This window comes from Zootoca vivipara, chromosome 9 (genome assembly GCF_965207765.1).
Source record: "Zootoca vivipara chromosome 9, rZooViv2.hap1.1, whole genome shotgun sequence".
Taxonomy (NCBI): Eukaryota; Metazoa; Chordata; class Lepidosauria; order Squamata; family Lacertidae; genus Zootoca; species Zootoca vivipara.
In genome coordinates, this window is record NC_142592.1 from 9,166,412 (window position 1) to 9,185,098 (window position 18,687).

Below are 18,687 nucleotides of genomic sequence, written 5' to 3' on the forward strand. Positions count from 1 at the left end.
TGCTGGCCACATGACCTGGAAGCTGTACGTCGGCTCCCTCGGCCAATAATGCGAGATGAGCGCCGCAACCCCAGAGTCGGTCACGACTGGACTAATGGTCAGGGGTCCCTTTACCTTTACCATTTTAATATGTCGGTAGGATTTATTGTTCTCTTCTTGTTTTTATTATGAGTTTTGTGATTTTATCTTGCCTTTTTATGCTGTGAACTGCTCCGAGATCTCCAGAGGAAGGGCGTCATACAAATACAAGAAATAACAAAACAATAATAATTTTTAAAATGCACGTTTAAGTAGCTCTTGGAAACCAGAGAAAAGAATCAAGGCATGAAGGAAGTGCATATCAGATGTTTGCGGGTGGCACAAGCCGAACCCTTTGAAACTTGACTATGTATAAGGGATGTTTTTGAGTCCTAGCGTCTAATTGACTCCAATTCATCATCGCTCAGCTGTAAAGACGCCAAGCGCCTCCAGGCAAATTATAGCCACTTCAGAGTAGGCGGGGTCAAGCGGCGCGAGGGAGTTCCTCGAGAGCCAATGAACAGCCGAGAAACAGCGAAGGCCATAACACTGGGGCTTCCATTGGCCAAAATTCCAGCTCCTCCTCAGATCTGATTCGAGGATTTTGATTGGGCAAAAACAAAAAAAACCCACACGCCGGGCAGTACGCTCACTCGCGACTGGGCGTAGTCGACAGCTGTTCCCCGGCAGCCAATGGGGAGAAGGGTTGTTGCAGGGTGCCAAGATGGCGGCGCGCTGCTCTCTGTCAGGGAGAAGAGGGGCAGGGATGGAGTGAGGGCCGCGGCGCTCGGCTTTGGGGGGAGGGGGCGATATAACGTTCGGGGCCCCCGGTCTGGCTCTGTGCGTACCTGCGCTCGAGGCCGCGGCGGCGGCGGCTCTCGCTTTCCGGGTGAAAAAAGGCTATGAGGTGACGGGAAGATGGCGAGCGACGCGGGTAGGAAGCAGTTCTGGAAGCGGAATGCGTCCCGGGTGCCGGGCAGGTGAGCGAGGGCGCGGGTGGAAAAGTTTCTCCCGGGTGGCGGGAGGCTTTTGCTGAGGCGGAAATCTCGAAATGTTATCAGCTTGCCCCTGTTTTCTTGGTTCTCGGTGGGGCTTTGCGCGAAGTAAACATGCCCGCCGGTGTGGCGCTCGCTGTGGGACGGCACAAATTCGCGGGGGGGAAACGGTTGGGGGTTGCTGCTAGTATTGATTGTGGTACAGAGCACGGGCAGGTTTTATGTTAGGAGTGGGGGCAGGCAGCCAGAATTTATGTCGGGGAGGTGGTCCAGGAGTCCCAGTGCCGGATTTACGTATAAGCTAAACAAGCTATAGCTTAGGGTCCCACTCTCTTGCCCCCCCCCCCCCAAATTATGGGTCTTTGTAAATTGTGTTTCTAAAGGAACTTTTGTTATTGCCAAATGCCAATGTGTTTGCGTTACATTATTAAGCTGGTTATGTATAAAACATCAGTTTAAGTTAGAGCTTAATTATTATTTCCCTATCAATATACTTCTTCTTAATTGTATTTCACTATTAATATACTTCTTCTTAATTGTATCTCAGTTTAACAATTACAGTACTTTGATAAAATACATATTTTGTTATGTGCAAATGGCTTTAGATACCTATTAGGTCCTTAAATTACTATATAGCACATATCCAACACAAAATACAGTGACAATTTGTTGTTGACAAAGGACACTGGACATATAACGGGCCCATTACCTTCGATAGCTTAGGGCCTCATAAAACCTAAATCCGGCCCTGTCCAGGACACCTGCTTGTTCTCATCTTCTGTCAGGCAGATTAAGAATGAAATGCCTCAGGATTTTAATTTCACTTCTAGTGTATCAAACACCACGGGCAATATGGATTGATATAAAAGTTAAGAGAATGGAAGAATATGCAGTTGTAAATGTTCAAATTGGGACCCCATGGAGGGGGTGGGGGGAAGTCGCGAGATTTTGAGGAATCTCTGTATATGGATATATATTTGGATATTTATAACTTTGTATTTGTAAAACCAAATAAAAATGATTTCTAAAAGAAAAAGAAGGAATGCAATGTCCCTGCAACAGTTGTTTCAGCTTACTTTCTTTCAACCTCAAGGGTTCATTAAAGATCTGTCAGAATCTTTCGACAATTTCTACTCTGGCTTAAGTGTTTATTTACTTGATTCAGGTAGCTGCCCCCCACCCCGCAGCTACGCCCATGGTGCAGAGACAGGGTGGGAGGTGGACTAGCTGACCTCCAGGCGCCTTAGAATAAGGTTGCCAAGAACTCCTGACCCCCAATTAAGAGTGGGATATTAGCTTGGGACACAGGTGGTGCTGTGGTCTAAAACCACTGATCCTCTTGGGCTTGCCGATCCGAAGGTCAGTGGCTCCTGTTGCTCTGTCCCAGCTCCTTCCAACCTAGCAGTTCAAAAGCATGCCAGTGCAAGTAGGTACTGCTGCGGTGGGAAGGTAAGTGCCAGAAGTGGTTTAGTCATGCTGGTCACATGACCCGAGAAACTGTGGACAAACGCCGGCTCCCTCAGCCTGAAAGCGAGATGAGCACTGTACTCCATGGTCATCTTTTGACTGGAACTAACCATCCAGGGGTCCTTTACCATTACCATTACCATTACCATTACCATTACCTTATTAGCTTGGTGCAGCATTGGCCCAGTATACCTGAAGGAGTGTCTTGTCCCCCATTGTGCAGGCCAGACATTGAGGTTCAGCTCCGAGGGCCTTCTGCTGATTCCCTCACTGAGAGAAGTGAACTTGCACGGAACCAGGCAGAGGGCCTTCTCGGTAGTGGTGCCCACCCTGTGCAATGCTCTCATATCACATGTCAAGGAAATAAACAGCTATTTGACTTTTCAAAGACATCTGAAGGCAGCCCTGTTTAGGGAAGTTTTTTATGTTTGATGTTTTAGCGTGTTTTTAGTTTTGTTGGAAACTGCCCAGAGTGGCTGGGGAAATCCAACCAGATGGGCGAGGTATAAATACAATAAAATCATCATCAACAACAACATATCCCTGTACTTAGTAGCTGATCAGAGGCACCATGTCATTTTCCTTATGGCTCCAGTTAGTATCTTTCTTTTGAGGGGAGGGTCTCCTAAATTTATATCTGGCCTGGAATCATTTCTCACTGTTAGGAGAGATGCTGAAACAGATGGTTCTTGCTCAGATCTGCTCATATGGCCTCATGCATATGATCAGGTCACCCAAAGCCTGTGGAAGGAGAGGTAAATAGCAGTGTCCACTGAAGAACAAAGTATTTCACCCAATTTTGGTAGGGAAATATAATTTTATCTTTTTTGCTTAGAGTTACTTATAGCATTAAATGCTCGGGTCTCTCTTCTGATATGGTTCCTAGCTGGACGAGGTGAAGCTCTTTACAATGGTTCGCCTTTATGCTAGTGAGAAGGAAACTGTATCTGTTGAGTTTGTGTGTGTCATGTAGCTGTTAAAGATATGTGGACTCTGCCATAAAAAAAAGTGTGAGTTCAACAATGGGAGTATGTTTATAACAAGAAAATCTGTTAAGGTGCCTATGTGCATTTCATTGACAGTGGAGAATGTGATGCCAGAATAGGACAACAAATACCCATTGGAGAAATTGAGGCGGTGAGTTTGCTTTGAACAATATGAATTACAGAATCAAGGCTGTTGAGTTGGTCTCTCTACCTCTTAAAAGTAGCATAGTTAGTAGAATGTCCACCATTTATGGAATCCCTTTCCTTCCAGGTCTTGGCGCTGGCTATTATCTTATTTCAGCTCAACCTTAAAACATGTTTATTTGCCCAGGCATTTGTGGGGTGCTATTTTTTCCAGCCTAAGGGATGTTTTATGGATATTTTATGATCCTACATATTGTAGACTGTTTCTCTGTGGTTTCATGAACTGTTTTGTTTGAACTTGTTTTATCTTTGTTGCAACCTGCCTTGGGATTGTTGAGATTGTTAGATGAAGGGAACATTTCAAATAAACACATGTGTTATAGTGTTGCAGACAGCAGATGTTGATGACTACAACAGAAAACAATGTTCAGATTGCTAGGGTGGGGGAGCACATCTCATTACCTTTTGTGATGGCCTGTTGACAACTGCCTTCAGAAGGTCATGGGAGCCTTTATTTGGCTAAAATTGAGGAGACAGAGCTTGTGGATTTCATTAATAATTAATAATAATAATTTGAGTATCGAGAAAAAAACCCATAGCTACTGGAACTTTTGTTCCTACAGTGAAGCCCTCTGTACTTATCTAGAGCAGGGTGAGAATATTTGGCTGAGGTAGTTTCAAAGGCTAGGTTAAAATGGTGGGGATTTTTGAAGGGTTCGTGGGGTTCATGCTCCTTCTGAGGTAGTTTGTCCACTTTTGGTCCCCACCCTGCTCAGCTCTCATCTGTGACTCCTAGAAAAACAACTTTGACTGGTCCGCTAGGCTAAACCAGGTGAAGGTAGCCGATGGGTCACATACCATTGGTGAGTTAGGGACTTCCTTTGCATGCAAAGCCAGAGTCTGATGGATGGAGCAGACAAGACCAATAGTGGGTCCAACAGTCAAGAAGGCAGTTTCCGCATGTGCTGTCGAGGGAAGTGAGGAGCATGGAAGAATACCCCCCTAAATCAGGCATTTACTGGAGTGTAGAACTGTTCTTCAGGTCCTCTCCTGGGGCCAGTGCCTGGCCTCGTCTTCAGATGAATAACCAATGAGGTTAATCTGAGACACGATTATTTACTAATAGGTGCTGCCAGGTAGTGTGATCCTGTCCCTCGGTAATCACATGGTGTCCTGTTTATGTAAGTAATGTTTGAAGGATTCTAGTGTTGGGCTAGGAACTTTGTGGATTCCTGCCACATGGGATGCACTAGAATGTTTTTCACCAGCAGGCTGTGTCCATAGCATAGGAAGATGTCCATTTTCCTCAGCAGATAAAGAGTCACTTGTAACAGCACTTAATAGTCTACAGTTGTGACACCTCTGGCTTGGCTTCTCCACCCACATCTCCCAGTCATTGACTTTCTTGCACAACCTCTCCCTGGCATCATCTGCTGGATCAGGTTATGGTATTATGGTATAAGTGATATATTAAAATTCTCTATAGTTACTTACATAGTTTTTCTACAGCCAATCCTGAAGAATGTGGTATGGTGTGTGATATTAGAGAAGGAAATGTGGACAGTACCACATGTAGGAAGTTCTACACTACAATATATGCAATACTTGTAAAACTGTAGACTTATTTGTTTCACAATTAGCCTACTAATATGCAATTTCTTAGTACTGTAATGCACTATTCAAGATTATTGAGCGCTTATGACTTCTAAGATTGTATATCAGGCATAGGCAAACTTGTTCCTCCAGATGTTTTGGGACTTCAACTCCCATCATCCCTAGCTAACAGGACCAGTGGTCAGGGATGATGGGAACTGTAGTCTCAAAACATCTGGAGGGCTGAGTTTGCCTATGCCTGTTTTATATAAATCCAGCATTTAAAACTTGGATGAAAAGGGGTGTGATGGGGATAAGTCATTGAAGTAGTCTACATTAGTAAGTTGCTTTCAAGTATTTTGAGTTGAATGCTTTCTATTTCAGTTCTACTTTAAGCAAGGCACTTAAAACATCACAAAGATGAAACTAAGGCATATTGAAATTGACTTGTGTTTCTTTATATATATAATGGCCGTGCATGATTTTTCAGGAGAGTTCTTCTGGAAACATCACAGATGTGTAAAATGTACAGTGACCAAACGTGGCTTTTGACTATTATTAGGCTAGTTGGGTTTGTTTCACTTGGTCCTGGTCCACCTAGTTATTTAATAAAAACTAATCCATTGAATTTTGCAAGTAAAGCATTAGTGTGGTACATTGTGGAATATTCCCTATAGTTGAAAGAAATAAGTCCAAGTGAAGTGATGATTTGGGCTGGAGCAGTAGCAAATTTCAGTTTGGTAGGTCCTTGTCTTGTTAAACAATACTGTAATTTAAACAGCGTTCAAGCAGCAGTAGGTGAATCTCTACCTATTGTGGGATCATCAGCTCAAAGGTCTATTCTAGTGCTTTTCAGTACAGAATAGTTTAACAAGCTTGTTGTTGCTGAAAGCATTTTAATGTGGAGAGGGCTAGCATTGTTGTCTTGCTTATCTGATAATGTTAGGATTTTGCCTGCAATCCGACACCTACTACACCACTTCTATTGGCCATGCTGACTGGGGCTGATTGGAGATGGAGTCTTAACAACCTATAAAGAGTCTTGGCTTCCCTGTCTCTGATGAGTGCTTGCAGGTGCTTTCAGTATAGCTATGATCTAAATCTTAAAAGGATGTACAGAAGGTGACCATTTTATGCATGTCCAATTGACACTGTTCCCGTTTTGGCAAACGGAGGCGGGGAAAACTTATATGCGCACAAGGGCCAGGAATGGAAACTCTGCATGAAATGGTTGCCCCCTGTATGTTTATTGTCTTAAGCTGGATGGGCTCATCTGTTTATATAAAATACATTTTTGTTAAAGAGTGCAGCATATCCTTTCCTGCCAATGTATGGTTTAGTTTAACTGGAGTACTGTTTGTAAATATTATAAATAAATAGTATAAGACTTCTTATAGTATAAGAAAAGTCTTGAGTTATTTTTGAAGCCTGCTAAACACACTTATTAGGGAGTCAGCTTCAATGAAATTCCATGTAAATAGGCGTTGGATTATGCTGTAATTGTACTAAACTTTCTTTCTTCCTTTTTAGTATTCAACATGTATACGGAGCTCAGCATCCTCCTTTTGATCCACTATTGCATGGAACGTAAGTTTTTTTAAAAAAGCAAATAAAGGACTTAAATCTTCTCAGTATCTAATCTTTTGTTGAAGTCAATGCTTTAGTCATCTTCTCTTTCTGCTTCTGACCATATTGCTCTCTTCATTCCTGTTTTCCACTGGCTTTTTGAATTTTATTGCTAAACATTATTTTGGCTTAGCTTGAAAGTCCCTTCACTTTATGGAATATGCTAATCAGTTTGTAATGCTGCATTAAGTAATTTTAATATAAGCAACTGTGTTTCTTTACTATTGACAACTGTTGCCAAAATTAGGGTAACTTATTTTCATGTTTCAAAGCATTTGACTCCGTTTCAGCTGGCTTGTATTACCGTAATTGTGTTCATATTACAGATTTGCAAACAATGTTTTAACATTTCTTGGGCCAAGGCCATATTATATTTGGGAGTGGTAATTATTTTTCCTTATGTCAAACTAATATTTTAAGCTTTGTGCTTTGTCGATGTTTCATCAAGGGCTGCTTATTATTGATTTGTTTAATTTAAAAATATTTTTATAGTGCTTTTATATCCCAATTTAGCCTGGAAGGCTGTGCCCCCCCCCAAAGCCCCACCCAGCTAACATCATATATGATGTAAGGTTTGAGGCAGGGAAATATGTGGATGCAAGGAAATGAGTAAGAGTTTAAAGTGTGCTCCTATTGTTGGCAAGTGAGCTGTGCTGTCAGCTCTGATCAGTGCTGACAGTGAACCCCTTTGAAGGTGCTGGTTTACAGGTGTGGTTTGGATTCGAAACTGTGCTTGAAAACATACACCTCATATTTGTGGACTTGCTTTGCTAGTCGGCAAAGGAAAGCTATCCTTTTGCAGGCCTGGTTTGAATCCAAACTGTGGCTGCAAGTTGTCAAAGTGGGTCGTGTCAGCACCTTTGACGTTGTTATTTGACAGCATAATGATGTCGGAGGACAGACAGATGAGTTGCCCCACACACCTGTCAAAATGGTTTAGGGAGGGTGGGTCAGTCCTTGATCCAGCCCTCAAGCTGAAAAAGGTTCCCTATCCCTCACTTAAACCAAGAAATGTCTTCTATATTGTGCATTCATTAACAATGAGCAAGCATAATGTTTCCCATTGTTGTATGGACCTATTAAAGAAGCTCTGGCCATTTGGGAGCGCGCTAGCTGTCTTCTCAGTTTCCTTTGCGCAAGGGTCTCTTGTACTACGAGTTCACTGGAAATACATGAAGCAATATAAATACAGATCCATCTGTATTTACATTGCAGTCTTAATTCCTACACAGCAGTTTCACTGTGACATATTGATTGGTGATGTTAATAGGAAATAGTTTTCCCCCCAGTCCTGCTTGCAAGAAATACCATGTATGGTCTCAACAGTGGTAGGAGACAGGTTTTTCCTCCTGTAGAGCTAATACAACAAAATAATTTTGTTTCAATGATAATGCTACTCAGCCTTGGATTGTCTACCAGATTTTTAAATTGGTCCATTTTGCTCCTCCGATCTTTCGTATCACTACGGCTTTCCTTCTTGCACAGGCAAACTAGCTTAAGCAGATATAAACTGAGAAATAGCAGGAGGTGAATTATTTGAGAGGCTTGCTTTCTGTCAGCTGGAGGAGAACCAATTTATGAGCTGGCAAAAAGATGCAAACTGTAAATGTCAAGTCTGGAGGAACTGAACTAGAGTATGGATTTTATCGCTCCCTGTTCATACTATTATTATTTCTGGAATTGGAGTAGTTTGGCAGTGCAGCTGTAATGTTGCTGATCTCTTAACCATTTTTAATACATTGGGATTAGTTCCTTTCCTCCCCGCCTCCCATGGTGTGAATTCTCCCTTTTTCCTCTGCCCAGTTTAACAGGAATCACTGTCACGTATACCTACACTTGCTATGGTTGATGGTTACCAAGCTTTGAGACCAGTTTGTACACCCTAGTTAGATAAATCATACTTGTGCACATACTGATGGTAAGTCATAGTTGAGACTGGGAAGGTTGGTGAAATCTCCCAAGGAGCTAAGAGAGTGGCAGTATTATTTTGACACAACGTCAGGCAATCTCTTGAGACTACTCTGTGAATATAATACCGTTTACATGTTGCAGCAGGTCTGTGAGTGATCAAAAAATTGCAAGTATTATATTGGGTTTGTAAATGACCACTTGACTAGTGATGAGGAAAACAAGCTTTATAAAAGTTCTTTTGAATTAGGTAACTTTCTGACAAAGTTCTGGTTACAGGTAGGTAGCCGTGTTGGTCTGGGTCGAAGTAAAATAAAAAAATTCCTTCAGTAGCACCTTAAAGACCAACTAAGTTTTTATTTTAGTATAAGCTTTCGTGTGCATGCATCTGAAGAAGTGTGCATGCACACAAAAGCTTATACCAAAATAAAAACTTAGTTGGTCTTTAAGGTGCTACTGAAGGAATTTTTTAATTTTATTTCTGAGAAAGGTATCTCTGGCAGGTTACCTAAAAAAATTTACAGACTTGTTTGTGGATCTGAAACACACCATCTTTAACCATTTGTGAAACGTGTAATGTGGTTCCTACCTCTTTATTTTAGTACTCTGTAATTAATAAGTTGTCATACAGGACAATGAAGAATCTGAACAAGCTAGGAATTGTATATTGTTGTATAAACTTGCTCTCTCCCCACCATCATGATGCTACAATTTTACATTGTCTCCTTGATTCAGTGTCTGTAGTAAAAGCATATAAAAGGTGCGTGGTAACCTCCTGTGTAACAATAGTTTGCACCTCATGGAAAGTCTTTCCTTCACTGGGTTATTTTCTTAAACAGATAAACTGTGGTTCTGCCTTCCCATAACCCAAACGTGAGTGTGCCTTATACTACTTGAAGAAGAAAATGTTTCCTGGCAGACAGCAATAATAATTTGTATGTCTATCAAACATGACAACACAGTGTAAAAGAGAAATTATTCTTTAAACCCACTTGTTTCAGTGCTGCTTAAGATTTGTATTTTAAGGCAATTAAATTAAGCAGGTTCCCTAGACTTGACAGTGAAGTTTTCTTCAGCTTGATAAAAGCTAGGAAGATCTTGGAGGCTAAAATAGTCAGGACCATTGTGCACACTATATTCTGTATACAACCCCACATGGAATTGTAGCTAACCACAGCTTCCTCACAAGTGTCTTTATGATGTCTGCCATTCCCACTTTACTTGTTTAGACTTCTATTTACAGTACAGTTGTACCTTGGAAGTCAAACAGAATCCGTTCCGGAAGTCTGTTCGACTTCCAAAATGTTCGGAAACCAAAGTGCGGCTTCTGATTGGCTGCAGGAAGCTCCTGCAACCAATTGGAAGCCCCAGAAGCCCCATCAGACGTTCAGCTTTCAAAAATAGTTCGCAAACCGGAACAGTCACTTCCAGGTTTATGGTGCTCGGGAGCCAAAACGTTTGAGAACTAAGCTGTTCGAAAACCAAGGTACGACTGTATTGTGTATATGTATGCCAGAGTTGAAGTAGACCTCACTTATGACTCCTTCCCTTTGTGTAAAACAGCAGCTTTGCCCAGTGATTCCTATGACATGCAAACTGAAATCTGAAATAGTTGCCTTTAAAACATTACTTGCTAGGCATTTTTTTTTAAAAAAAGCATTGCTGCTATGCAGTAGATGACATGGCTCAAATGCACTTTGAATTCAAAAGGGAAGGAGGAATATGTTTACATGTCTGGAGAAAAATAATCCCTCTTTGTACTAAATCATTTTTTTTAGCCTTGTGCTACTGTCATGTGCACATTTGGGACATGGTGAGGTTTACTTTGGAGAGAATATGTATGAAAATGGGCTGGTGAATAGTCTTGAATAAAATTCAACCAGTAGCTAAATTTTAACAGGATTGCACTTGGTTCTTTGTACCGAGCTAAAGGTGTTTCAAGATAAGCAAGCTAATTCTCTCCTGCAATCTCTGAGGTTCGGACAGTTTCTATGATATTTAAAGGGAATAGCTCATGAGGTCCTTTACCTATCAAAGTAAGCACACACAGTGCAAATATGTCACTTAGTGTTTAAGACAATGAAACAATATCTTTGACAGGCTGTATGAAACAATAGGTTTGTGAATGCAGAAGAAAATAAAGGAGTAACAAACACCTTTTGACCTACATACCTTTCTTGTTTTACTTCATAGAACCTGTCTCTCCCTCTTTTTTTATTAAACTAGCAAAACTTTGTCATTTATAAGCCTTAAACATAAAATTACAAATAACTCTGGGAAGCTTTCCTGTGCGAGTCCCATTGAAATGGACTTGCTCAGCTCAATTAAAATTAATGGGGCTTGCACAGAATTTACCAGAGGATTGTGCTTGAAATAAGCAGCAAGTAGCATAATGGGGAGAGGGAGGAGAACTGGATGGAAAAGAGGGACTGGAGCAACTCTGAGTTAATGTAGAAGATGATCCAGAAAATGAATCAAAATGGATTTCAGTCCTACTCTTGTGTGGCTAGCAGTACTGAGCAGTATTTTGCTCAATCCCTCTTGGATCTGTTGAGCTGTAATGACAGGCTATTCTGCCCACATTTACTGTCTGTGATTAGTGCAATAGAAAATTTTGGAGGTTTCATTAAAAGTTTGTTTTGCAGGAAAATATTCAGAAGCCCCTCAAGTTTTTTTTGGTGATAATTTTCTCATAAAAATTGTTCAAGTTAAATGAATTCTTTGGGAAGTGAAGAGTAGTTTATTTTGAGTATTTTTTTAGGCATGAAAGAATGTGGAGCAGGAAAGGTCCAGGGTTCGAAATTAGCATGGTGCCAGGCGCATTTTGCGCCTAAAGATTCTCCATTTGTGAGCACCTAAAAATATCTGGGTGCCATTTTTTGCACCTGGCTGATACTCAAGGATTACTGAAATGTATGTGCTTTAAAGCCTCAAAGTGTATGTTAAGGAAAGACAATGTGTTAAGACGTTTAACAATAAAGAGTAGAATGTTTTGAAAACTGAAGTGGAGTACAGTACCAATATTTTTTATTGTAAACACCAAATTAAACATGTATTAACAATTTCTGCTAAAAATGTGATATAACAATGTGTCACTTATGTGAATTGCATATTAGATCATGCTTATCAAAATAATAAAAAGCGGTGTGCCCACAACCCAGGTTCCAGAAGCCATTTGGCTGCTAACTTTTCTATTCTACTTTCTAACCCTAGAGAGGGCAGTACCACAATTTAAAAGAAATGGATAAGTGAAGGGAGAAGCAGGCTGTGCTTGAAAGTAGCACTTAATTTGTGAAAGATGGAAAGTATTTTGTGCAAAGTATCTTCTTGAACAAGCTATCATTTATGAACTGGAAAAATACATACAGAGATCCCTTGTCCAAGACCCTTGTCCAAAATATGCCAGGCATTCTTCACAGCATCACTGCTTCTGAGCACCAGCTTGAGACCAGCCTCTTCCATTGCTATTCTAATTTAAAATGCAGAAATATCCTTATAGTTGGAGCTGAAATGGGGTTGTATCCAGCAAAATCATCCCCTTAGTGCAAGGACTTCATCTGCCTGCATGCACCTGGTGGTCCTCCAATCTGCTCTGGGGGGTTGGGGGAACCCCCAGAACAGATTTGAGTGGGTGCAGGGCACATGAGGGAGAGGAAGCCCTGTTGTGCTGATGGAGGGCCTTGCAGTAACATACAAACCACAGTAACTAGGTATGCCAAATGCTATGGAAAACTGAAAAAGCTGCACATCTAACTAATTTTTGGTTAGCTGCACATTGTTTGCTGATTAGCAGCTCACTTCTTACCAAGTCTTCTCAGAAATATGTCCCGTCCCGTTGAATTTGGGCCAGCCTTAGTGTAACTTTTTGCTTTAGTTGGAATGAACTATTTACTTTGTCAGGTAGTATAATAAGCACAAAAGTGCTTGTGTAAAGTGCTGTTTTTTCCTTTTAAACAGCTTAAAACCTGGAGCCAAGCCACCAACAACTCCAGTGAAACTGAAGAAAATCAGCACGTTTCAAGAATTCGAAAGCAACACGAGCGATGCTTGGGATGTTGGGGATGACGACGACGAACTCCTAGCGATGGCTGCAGAAAGCCTTAACACAGATGTAGTCATGGAAACGGCTAACAGAGTAATTCAGAATCACAGCAAATTACAAGAACAGCACAAATTGCAGGAGGAACAGGTGGAAAAGGAGCAACCACAGCAGCTTTCAGAACTGCCCTCAGCTGCGTGTGGTGACAGCAGACTGGTTAAATCTGTCAGTGAAAGCAACACATCAAGTTCTGCAGGTATATTAAACCTCAAACTCCATTGCCATTCATTGTTTCTCTAGGTTGAAAGCTGTAGTGTATACCTTATTCCAGGATTTCTTGAGGGCTTGGAAGCTTTCACTTCCCTCTTAAGCCAGACAGTAATTGAAAGGGTCGTGTTATCCATTCAAAAATAAAAATAATGAGAAGTTGGGGAAATGTGCTAGTAGTTCTTGTAGTTTATACCCTAAATCTACCCCACTAATGTTTATGGGACTGATCCAAATAGTGGCATTTAAGGACCATAACTCAGAAGGGCCATTTAATTGAGGTCCCCTTTCCAGTCACCACATGTGATGTTCATTCGTAGGGGGTTCTCCATGATTACCTATATGTGTGGGCATGTTGATGAAGGAGTAGGAGTTCAGACACCAAGCCATGTAGATCTAAAGCTCAATGCTGCTACAAGTCAGTGTAGACAATGTCTTGGACAAATATCTTGCTGTGGTATAAGGCAGCTTCCTGCATATACTACTTTAAACTAAGCGCCAGCACTTGGTTTGGAGTTCACAATGCGACTAGAAATCAGTGGAGCTATCAAGCACTGATGACACGATGCAGTCCCAACGCCCAGTTCTCTTTCATAACCTCATAACTGTAATCTTCTTTTTCAAGGCTGCCTTCAAAGGCAGCCCCACAAAGAGCACATTGTGACAGTCCTAATTTTGAGGTTATATGACCATAGATAAGAAAGTGGACAAACTAAACTTTTCTACTTTGAACTGCGAACAAGGCCCACTTGACACGAATACTTGGTAGCAGACTGCATGTCATGCAAAAAATGTCATGCATGACTATATGGAGGCGTTTTTAGCATTTTCATGTAATCCTGAACAAATGAGTCCCGAGTTGTTTTTAAGACACACAAATCACTGTTTCCTCTTTGTCTTGGAAGGAAAAAATGGGAAACCCTGCTACATCACTGTGAAAGTGTTTAATAAAAGAAAATATTGTAGGAACCTTTTAAAACATTACTACTTGAAGTGTGTGTGTTTATGCCGTTCTATATGAATAACCCATCAGTTGTTCTCAGCTGTTTCTTCACAAACGTGAGATTCTTGGTATTGACATGATGACAGGGAGTTCTATTTTTATAACTGTTTTGAAGCCACAGTGGATATAACATTTTCTGTCTCTAGCCAAACAGCTGTTACAAATGCTTGTGTCCCAATATTTTTCTGTTTTAAATGAAAGTTTTACCTTTGCATTAAAAAAAATGGATCACTTTATGTCTGTTTGCTCCTTTATATACTCTACAGATGGTGCTGATGAGGTTATTTCTGTGCCAAGATCTCAGTCCCTTCCGCAAGCCTCCACTCTGGTGGGTGGAGTGTCAGACCACAGTAGCTCAGGTATCCCTATGCTATCGGAAAGAGAGGCATCACGTTTAGATAAATTCAAGCAAATTCTGGCTGGCCCCAACACAAACCTTGGTGAGTACTCCTTAACCATTGGTCTTCAACTGGTGGGTTAGGGCAGAGTACTGGGTTGCGACTTGATCTGAGTTGGGCCACAACAGCAGTGCTGCCACCTTACAAATATATGGCAAAAAGTAGTGGGTTCTTCAATGCGTGTTTTAAGTTGAAGTTGGGTCTTTTGTAGCAAGGTTATCTCTGGCAGTTTGATCCCTGCTAAAATGTGATATGTACTTCTCTAGGGATTTAGTTATTTCGTAAGGAACAAAAGTTTTGAGCTTACCTATTTCAGACTTTCAAGGATTTTAAATTGTGATTCTGTTTTATGGCAGGTCTTAATTGGTGTTACAATGAAATTCCCTTTTTAGGGTTTGGTACTGAACATTGATTTATTCTCTGGTTTCAACTGCACTATTCATGAATGTCCATTTTTATACCACTTCAGCATACATTGTTTTCCCCAAAGAATCCTGGGAACTGTAGTTTTTAAGGGTGCTGGGAATTGTTAGGATACTCCTTTCCTCCTCGCAGAACTACAGTTTACAGCAGGCATCCCCAAACTTCGGCCCTCCAGATGTTTTGGACTACAGTTCCCATCTTCCCAGACTACTGGTCCTGTTAGCTAGGGATCATGGGAGTTGTAGGCCAAAACATCTGGGGGCTGCAGTTTGGGGATGCCTGGTTTACAGAGTACTCTGAGAGAGAGGGATTGTTGTTAAAGTTAAAGTTTGTGGTGTGGACGTGCCCCTCACCCTTTCAGCCACCTTGACTTGTGTTTGATTTGAAATCAAATATTCTAGTTTTATAAAGTAGCACTTGATTTCATAACCTGATAAGGACTTTGTGCACGTAAATAAAGGTTTATATTGTACCATCTGTATATAAATTGTATAAACTACATAAACTTGTATGCATTGACTGTTTTGTATAACATCCGCTTCTGTTAGGCAAGGGGAGCAGCAGGGAACTGAAATGGCATTCCTTCCTATTCATTTTATATTTATTCTGGAAAGTGAAAATGTTCATTTTCTGAGTTGTTCTTTTTCACCCCCACCCTCACCCCCCGGTCATTCCTTTGTTCTGTCACCTTCAATCCTTTTGAAAGCCTGGCAGCTTATCTGTTGGCAACAATTTGAAATCCATGTTCACTTTACAACATCAGTTTCATTTCAGCGTTTGATTCGGTTACCCACATTTTGTAGCAGCCCCTCTCAAATTCCCCAAGTGATGCCTAGTATTTCCCCCTGATTTCCTTCCCCAGCTCTTTATAGATCAAATGTAAAGCTGATCACCACTCATGAACATTAATGAAAATGCAGAGCTGAAGGAAAAGAAAACCAGTATTTGGCAGCACTAGGACCTTGGAGGAACTGGGATACACAGTGCTGCCCGAGCTCTAGGAACGGAAACTCTAGTTATCTAACAAAAGATATTTAAAAAGCCCTGAGGTCAGTTTGCTATAATAGAGCAAATGGTAAAGACTAGATGAGCTCCTGCTCTGATTTGGGACAGCATGATGGATGGCATCAAAAGCTGCAGAGGGGTGCAGGAGAACCAGTAGGATTGCAGTCTCCCATCAGTTCCCTAGAGCAAGTCATCCACCAGAGCAGGCATAGGCAACCTTGGCTCTCCAGATGTTTTGGAACTACAACTCCCACGATGCCTGACCACTGGCCCTGTTAGCTAGGGATCATGGGATCTGTAGTTCCAAAACATCTGGAGAGCCAATGTTGCCTATGCCTGCACCAGAGTGACTAAGGCTGTTTTCTGGCACAAATCCAGATAATCAGTATCTCTCCTGTGGAAATTGGACTGGAATTTCACCTCCCAGGACACACAGGCTTGGTGGAGGGGCAGAATCTTGTTTCACTTTCCAGATGCTTCTAAGAAGGCAAGAGGTGGATGCAATTCCTTGTACTTTATGCTGAATTCTGAAAACTCCCCCTCCAAGAGGAGGAAAAGATGAAAATTACACGACAAAAAAGGAAGAGCAGCTTGCTGCCTTTCTCCATCCAATGTTTATCTCTCCCTAATGACTAGATCTTTTAGTGTCTGAGATTTCTGCTCTTTCTTGCTTTTTCTGTGCCTTGTTGGTCAGAGAACCATAAGTTTCAATAGCGTGTGCTCAGATGGTGAGTGTCAGGCTTGGTGGGCTGTCTCTAAAATGCAGCAGATACCATTAAGCCAGCTCTAATATGCCGTCACCTTTCCTACCTCACTCCTGAATGACAGATACTTTGTAAAGCCATTAGGCACCTTATGTACAAGAAGTGTGATCACGGGATTTGCAACAGTGAAATGTCTTTATACCTCTCAGTAATGGGACTTGATTGTTGAGAGATATGGCCAGGTTACAGACAAATTTGGAGCTTGCTTAATTTTTAGAATTAAATTATTTTTTTTCCAAGGATGTGGCATTAGGCTTTCCGGGCATTATGTATTTGTTGGGGACTTGTCTCATCAATTGAGTGAAAGCCAGATTTTTCAAATTTTGGCTAGCCCTGGTCACCAAACACAACTTTTTGGTTACTATGGGCTTACCTTTCCTGTTCCGTGCAACTGTGTGTATGTGGAAATTCAAGTCCTGCTATGTTCAGTTGGGTTACTCCCAGGATGGTATACAGTACATAGGATTAATGTCTTGGTTCCTGATGTGCTACAAATAATGGTTTGACTTCACCCCCAGAGGTGCACTCCATTGTCTCTCGAGACAGATGGATGCCAACCAACCAACATGAGGGCAATCATCTGATGTAGTCTCTTTTTAAGCTTCAGAACTTTGGAGCTGGGGGAGAGAAGGTGGGGTGTCATTTTGGCAGTGGTTAGCTGAGAAGCATCTTGGTTGGTTGCTTGCCTGCTGCCAAAACAGCTAGCACCATCTTTCCTCTTTGGCAAGGGGGATGAGTAAAAACGTTAGTGAAAAACACTGCATTTTTAAAATACTCTGTATGAGCTGGTACTAAAGGAGCTATAAATGTTTCCAGAGGAAAAACCCTGTATAGGAAGGAAGTTTTATGAAGTACAATTGCTATGCAGATCAACACATATTTCTACAGCTCTCATTTGCCCTTTTGACCATCCACATTAAAATTCTCTCTTAATGATCTTCTAAACATTCTGTGCCTCCTTTCACTTAAGCTCTTATGCAGTTATTTTCTGTTTCTTTCACATCTCCACCTCATCTATTTCGCTATTAAATTTTCCAACTTTCTGCCCTAGTTAGCTAATCTAGCTTGCTTTTTTGTCTAGATTTCTTTCTGAACAGGTTAACTCCTTCAGCACACTTGTATTTGACTTATCAGTTTCTGTATGCATTCAACTGACACTTTTGCTTCATTGAAGATTAAGGGCTTTATTTGCTAGGATTTTTTTTTAATGAAGCACCTAACAGAGCTATTACTCTAAAAAAAAAAATGCTTGCAGTGGTTTCCATAGTGATATCAAGCCTTTTTTAATAAAAGTCATTTTCTGTATGTGCTGTTTGACTTCCCAGATGCTGTTGGGGGAGCTGGAGTTCCATGAATCTATTGTCTTGGAAGAATATTCTAGTTCTTTATAGTTAAATTATGCTAGGATTCTTTTTAATAAGGATGTGAAGCTTATAAATCTAGTTTATCATGTCTATCATTTAATTGTTCATGCAAACCGTTACTTCATGTAGCGATTTACATTCATCTTGCTGAATTAACTGTTTGATGTCGCAGGATGGATAATGCATGTGCAGGAATTGTGGGTACCCTTAAAATTATGATTCTAGAAATATGATACTTAAAGGAAAGTGATAGAAGAATGGATATTGGTTTTGAACACAATACTGCATTGAGTTATGTGTGTGATTTCAAGGAGACCCATAATCTGGCAGTACCCATTAGTTTGAAGCTGGGTGGCCCTATAATTTATAATAGAGAGAGATGTTCTGCCATGCAACTGTGTGGTATAGTTCTATGAATCAAATTGCTGTTAGGTAATATGGTATTTGTTTCAACATAAATCTGCCACAGACTAAATGAGGATTGTGTTGTAGAAACACATAATTGACATATCTGGTTCAGCCATTTTTAGCAAGATATGCAAGCCCCAATGAATTCAGTTGAACTTCAGGAATGTGTAGGTTTATCCCCCTTTCCTGAAAATCTGTTGGAGCCTACCTAGTTAATCTATTAGCTCCGACTGTTGAATATTCCTACGGTCTGTTTCCTACAGCTCCCCCAATAAGGAG

General features: G+C 41.0%; 1 protein-coding gene across 2 annotated transcripts in view; it reads left to right on the forward strand.

Moving 5' to 3' along the window:
• Positions 1-715: 715 nt before the first annotated feature.
• TBC1D22A (TBC1 domain family member 22A) overlaps positions 716-18,687 on the forward strand; it is a 110,033-nt gene continuing 92,061 nt past the window's right edge. The window contains exons 1-5 of one of the 2 annotated variants that reach the window (XM_035128570.3): positions 716-998; positions 3,563-3,617; positions 6,734-6,790; positions 12,695-13,032; positions 14,313-14,486. In XM_035128570.3, coding sequence (XP_034984461.2) covers positions 12,822-13,032; positions 14,313-14,486 — 385 coding nt within the window. In that variant the 5' untranslated portion in view covers positions 716-998; positions 3,563-3,617; positions 6,734-6,790; positions 12,695-12,821. The remainder of the gene's footprint in view (positions 999-3,562; positions 3,618-6,733; positions 6,791-12,694; positions 13,033-14,312; positions 14,487-18,687) is intronic. The other variant, XM_035128568.3, reaches the window with a different exon arrangement.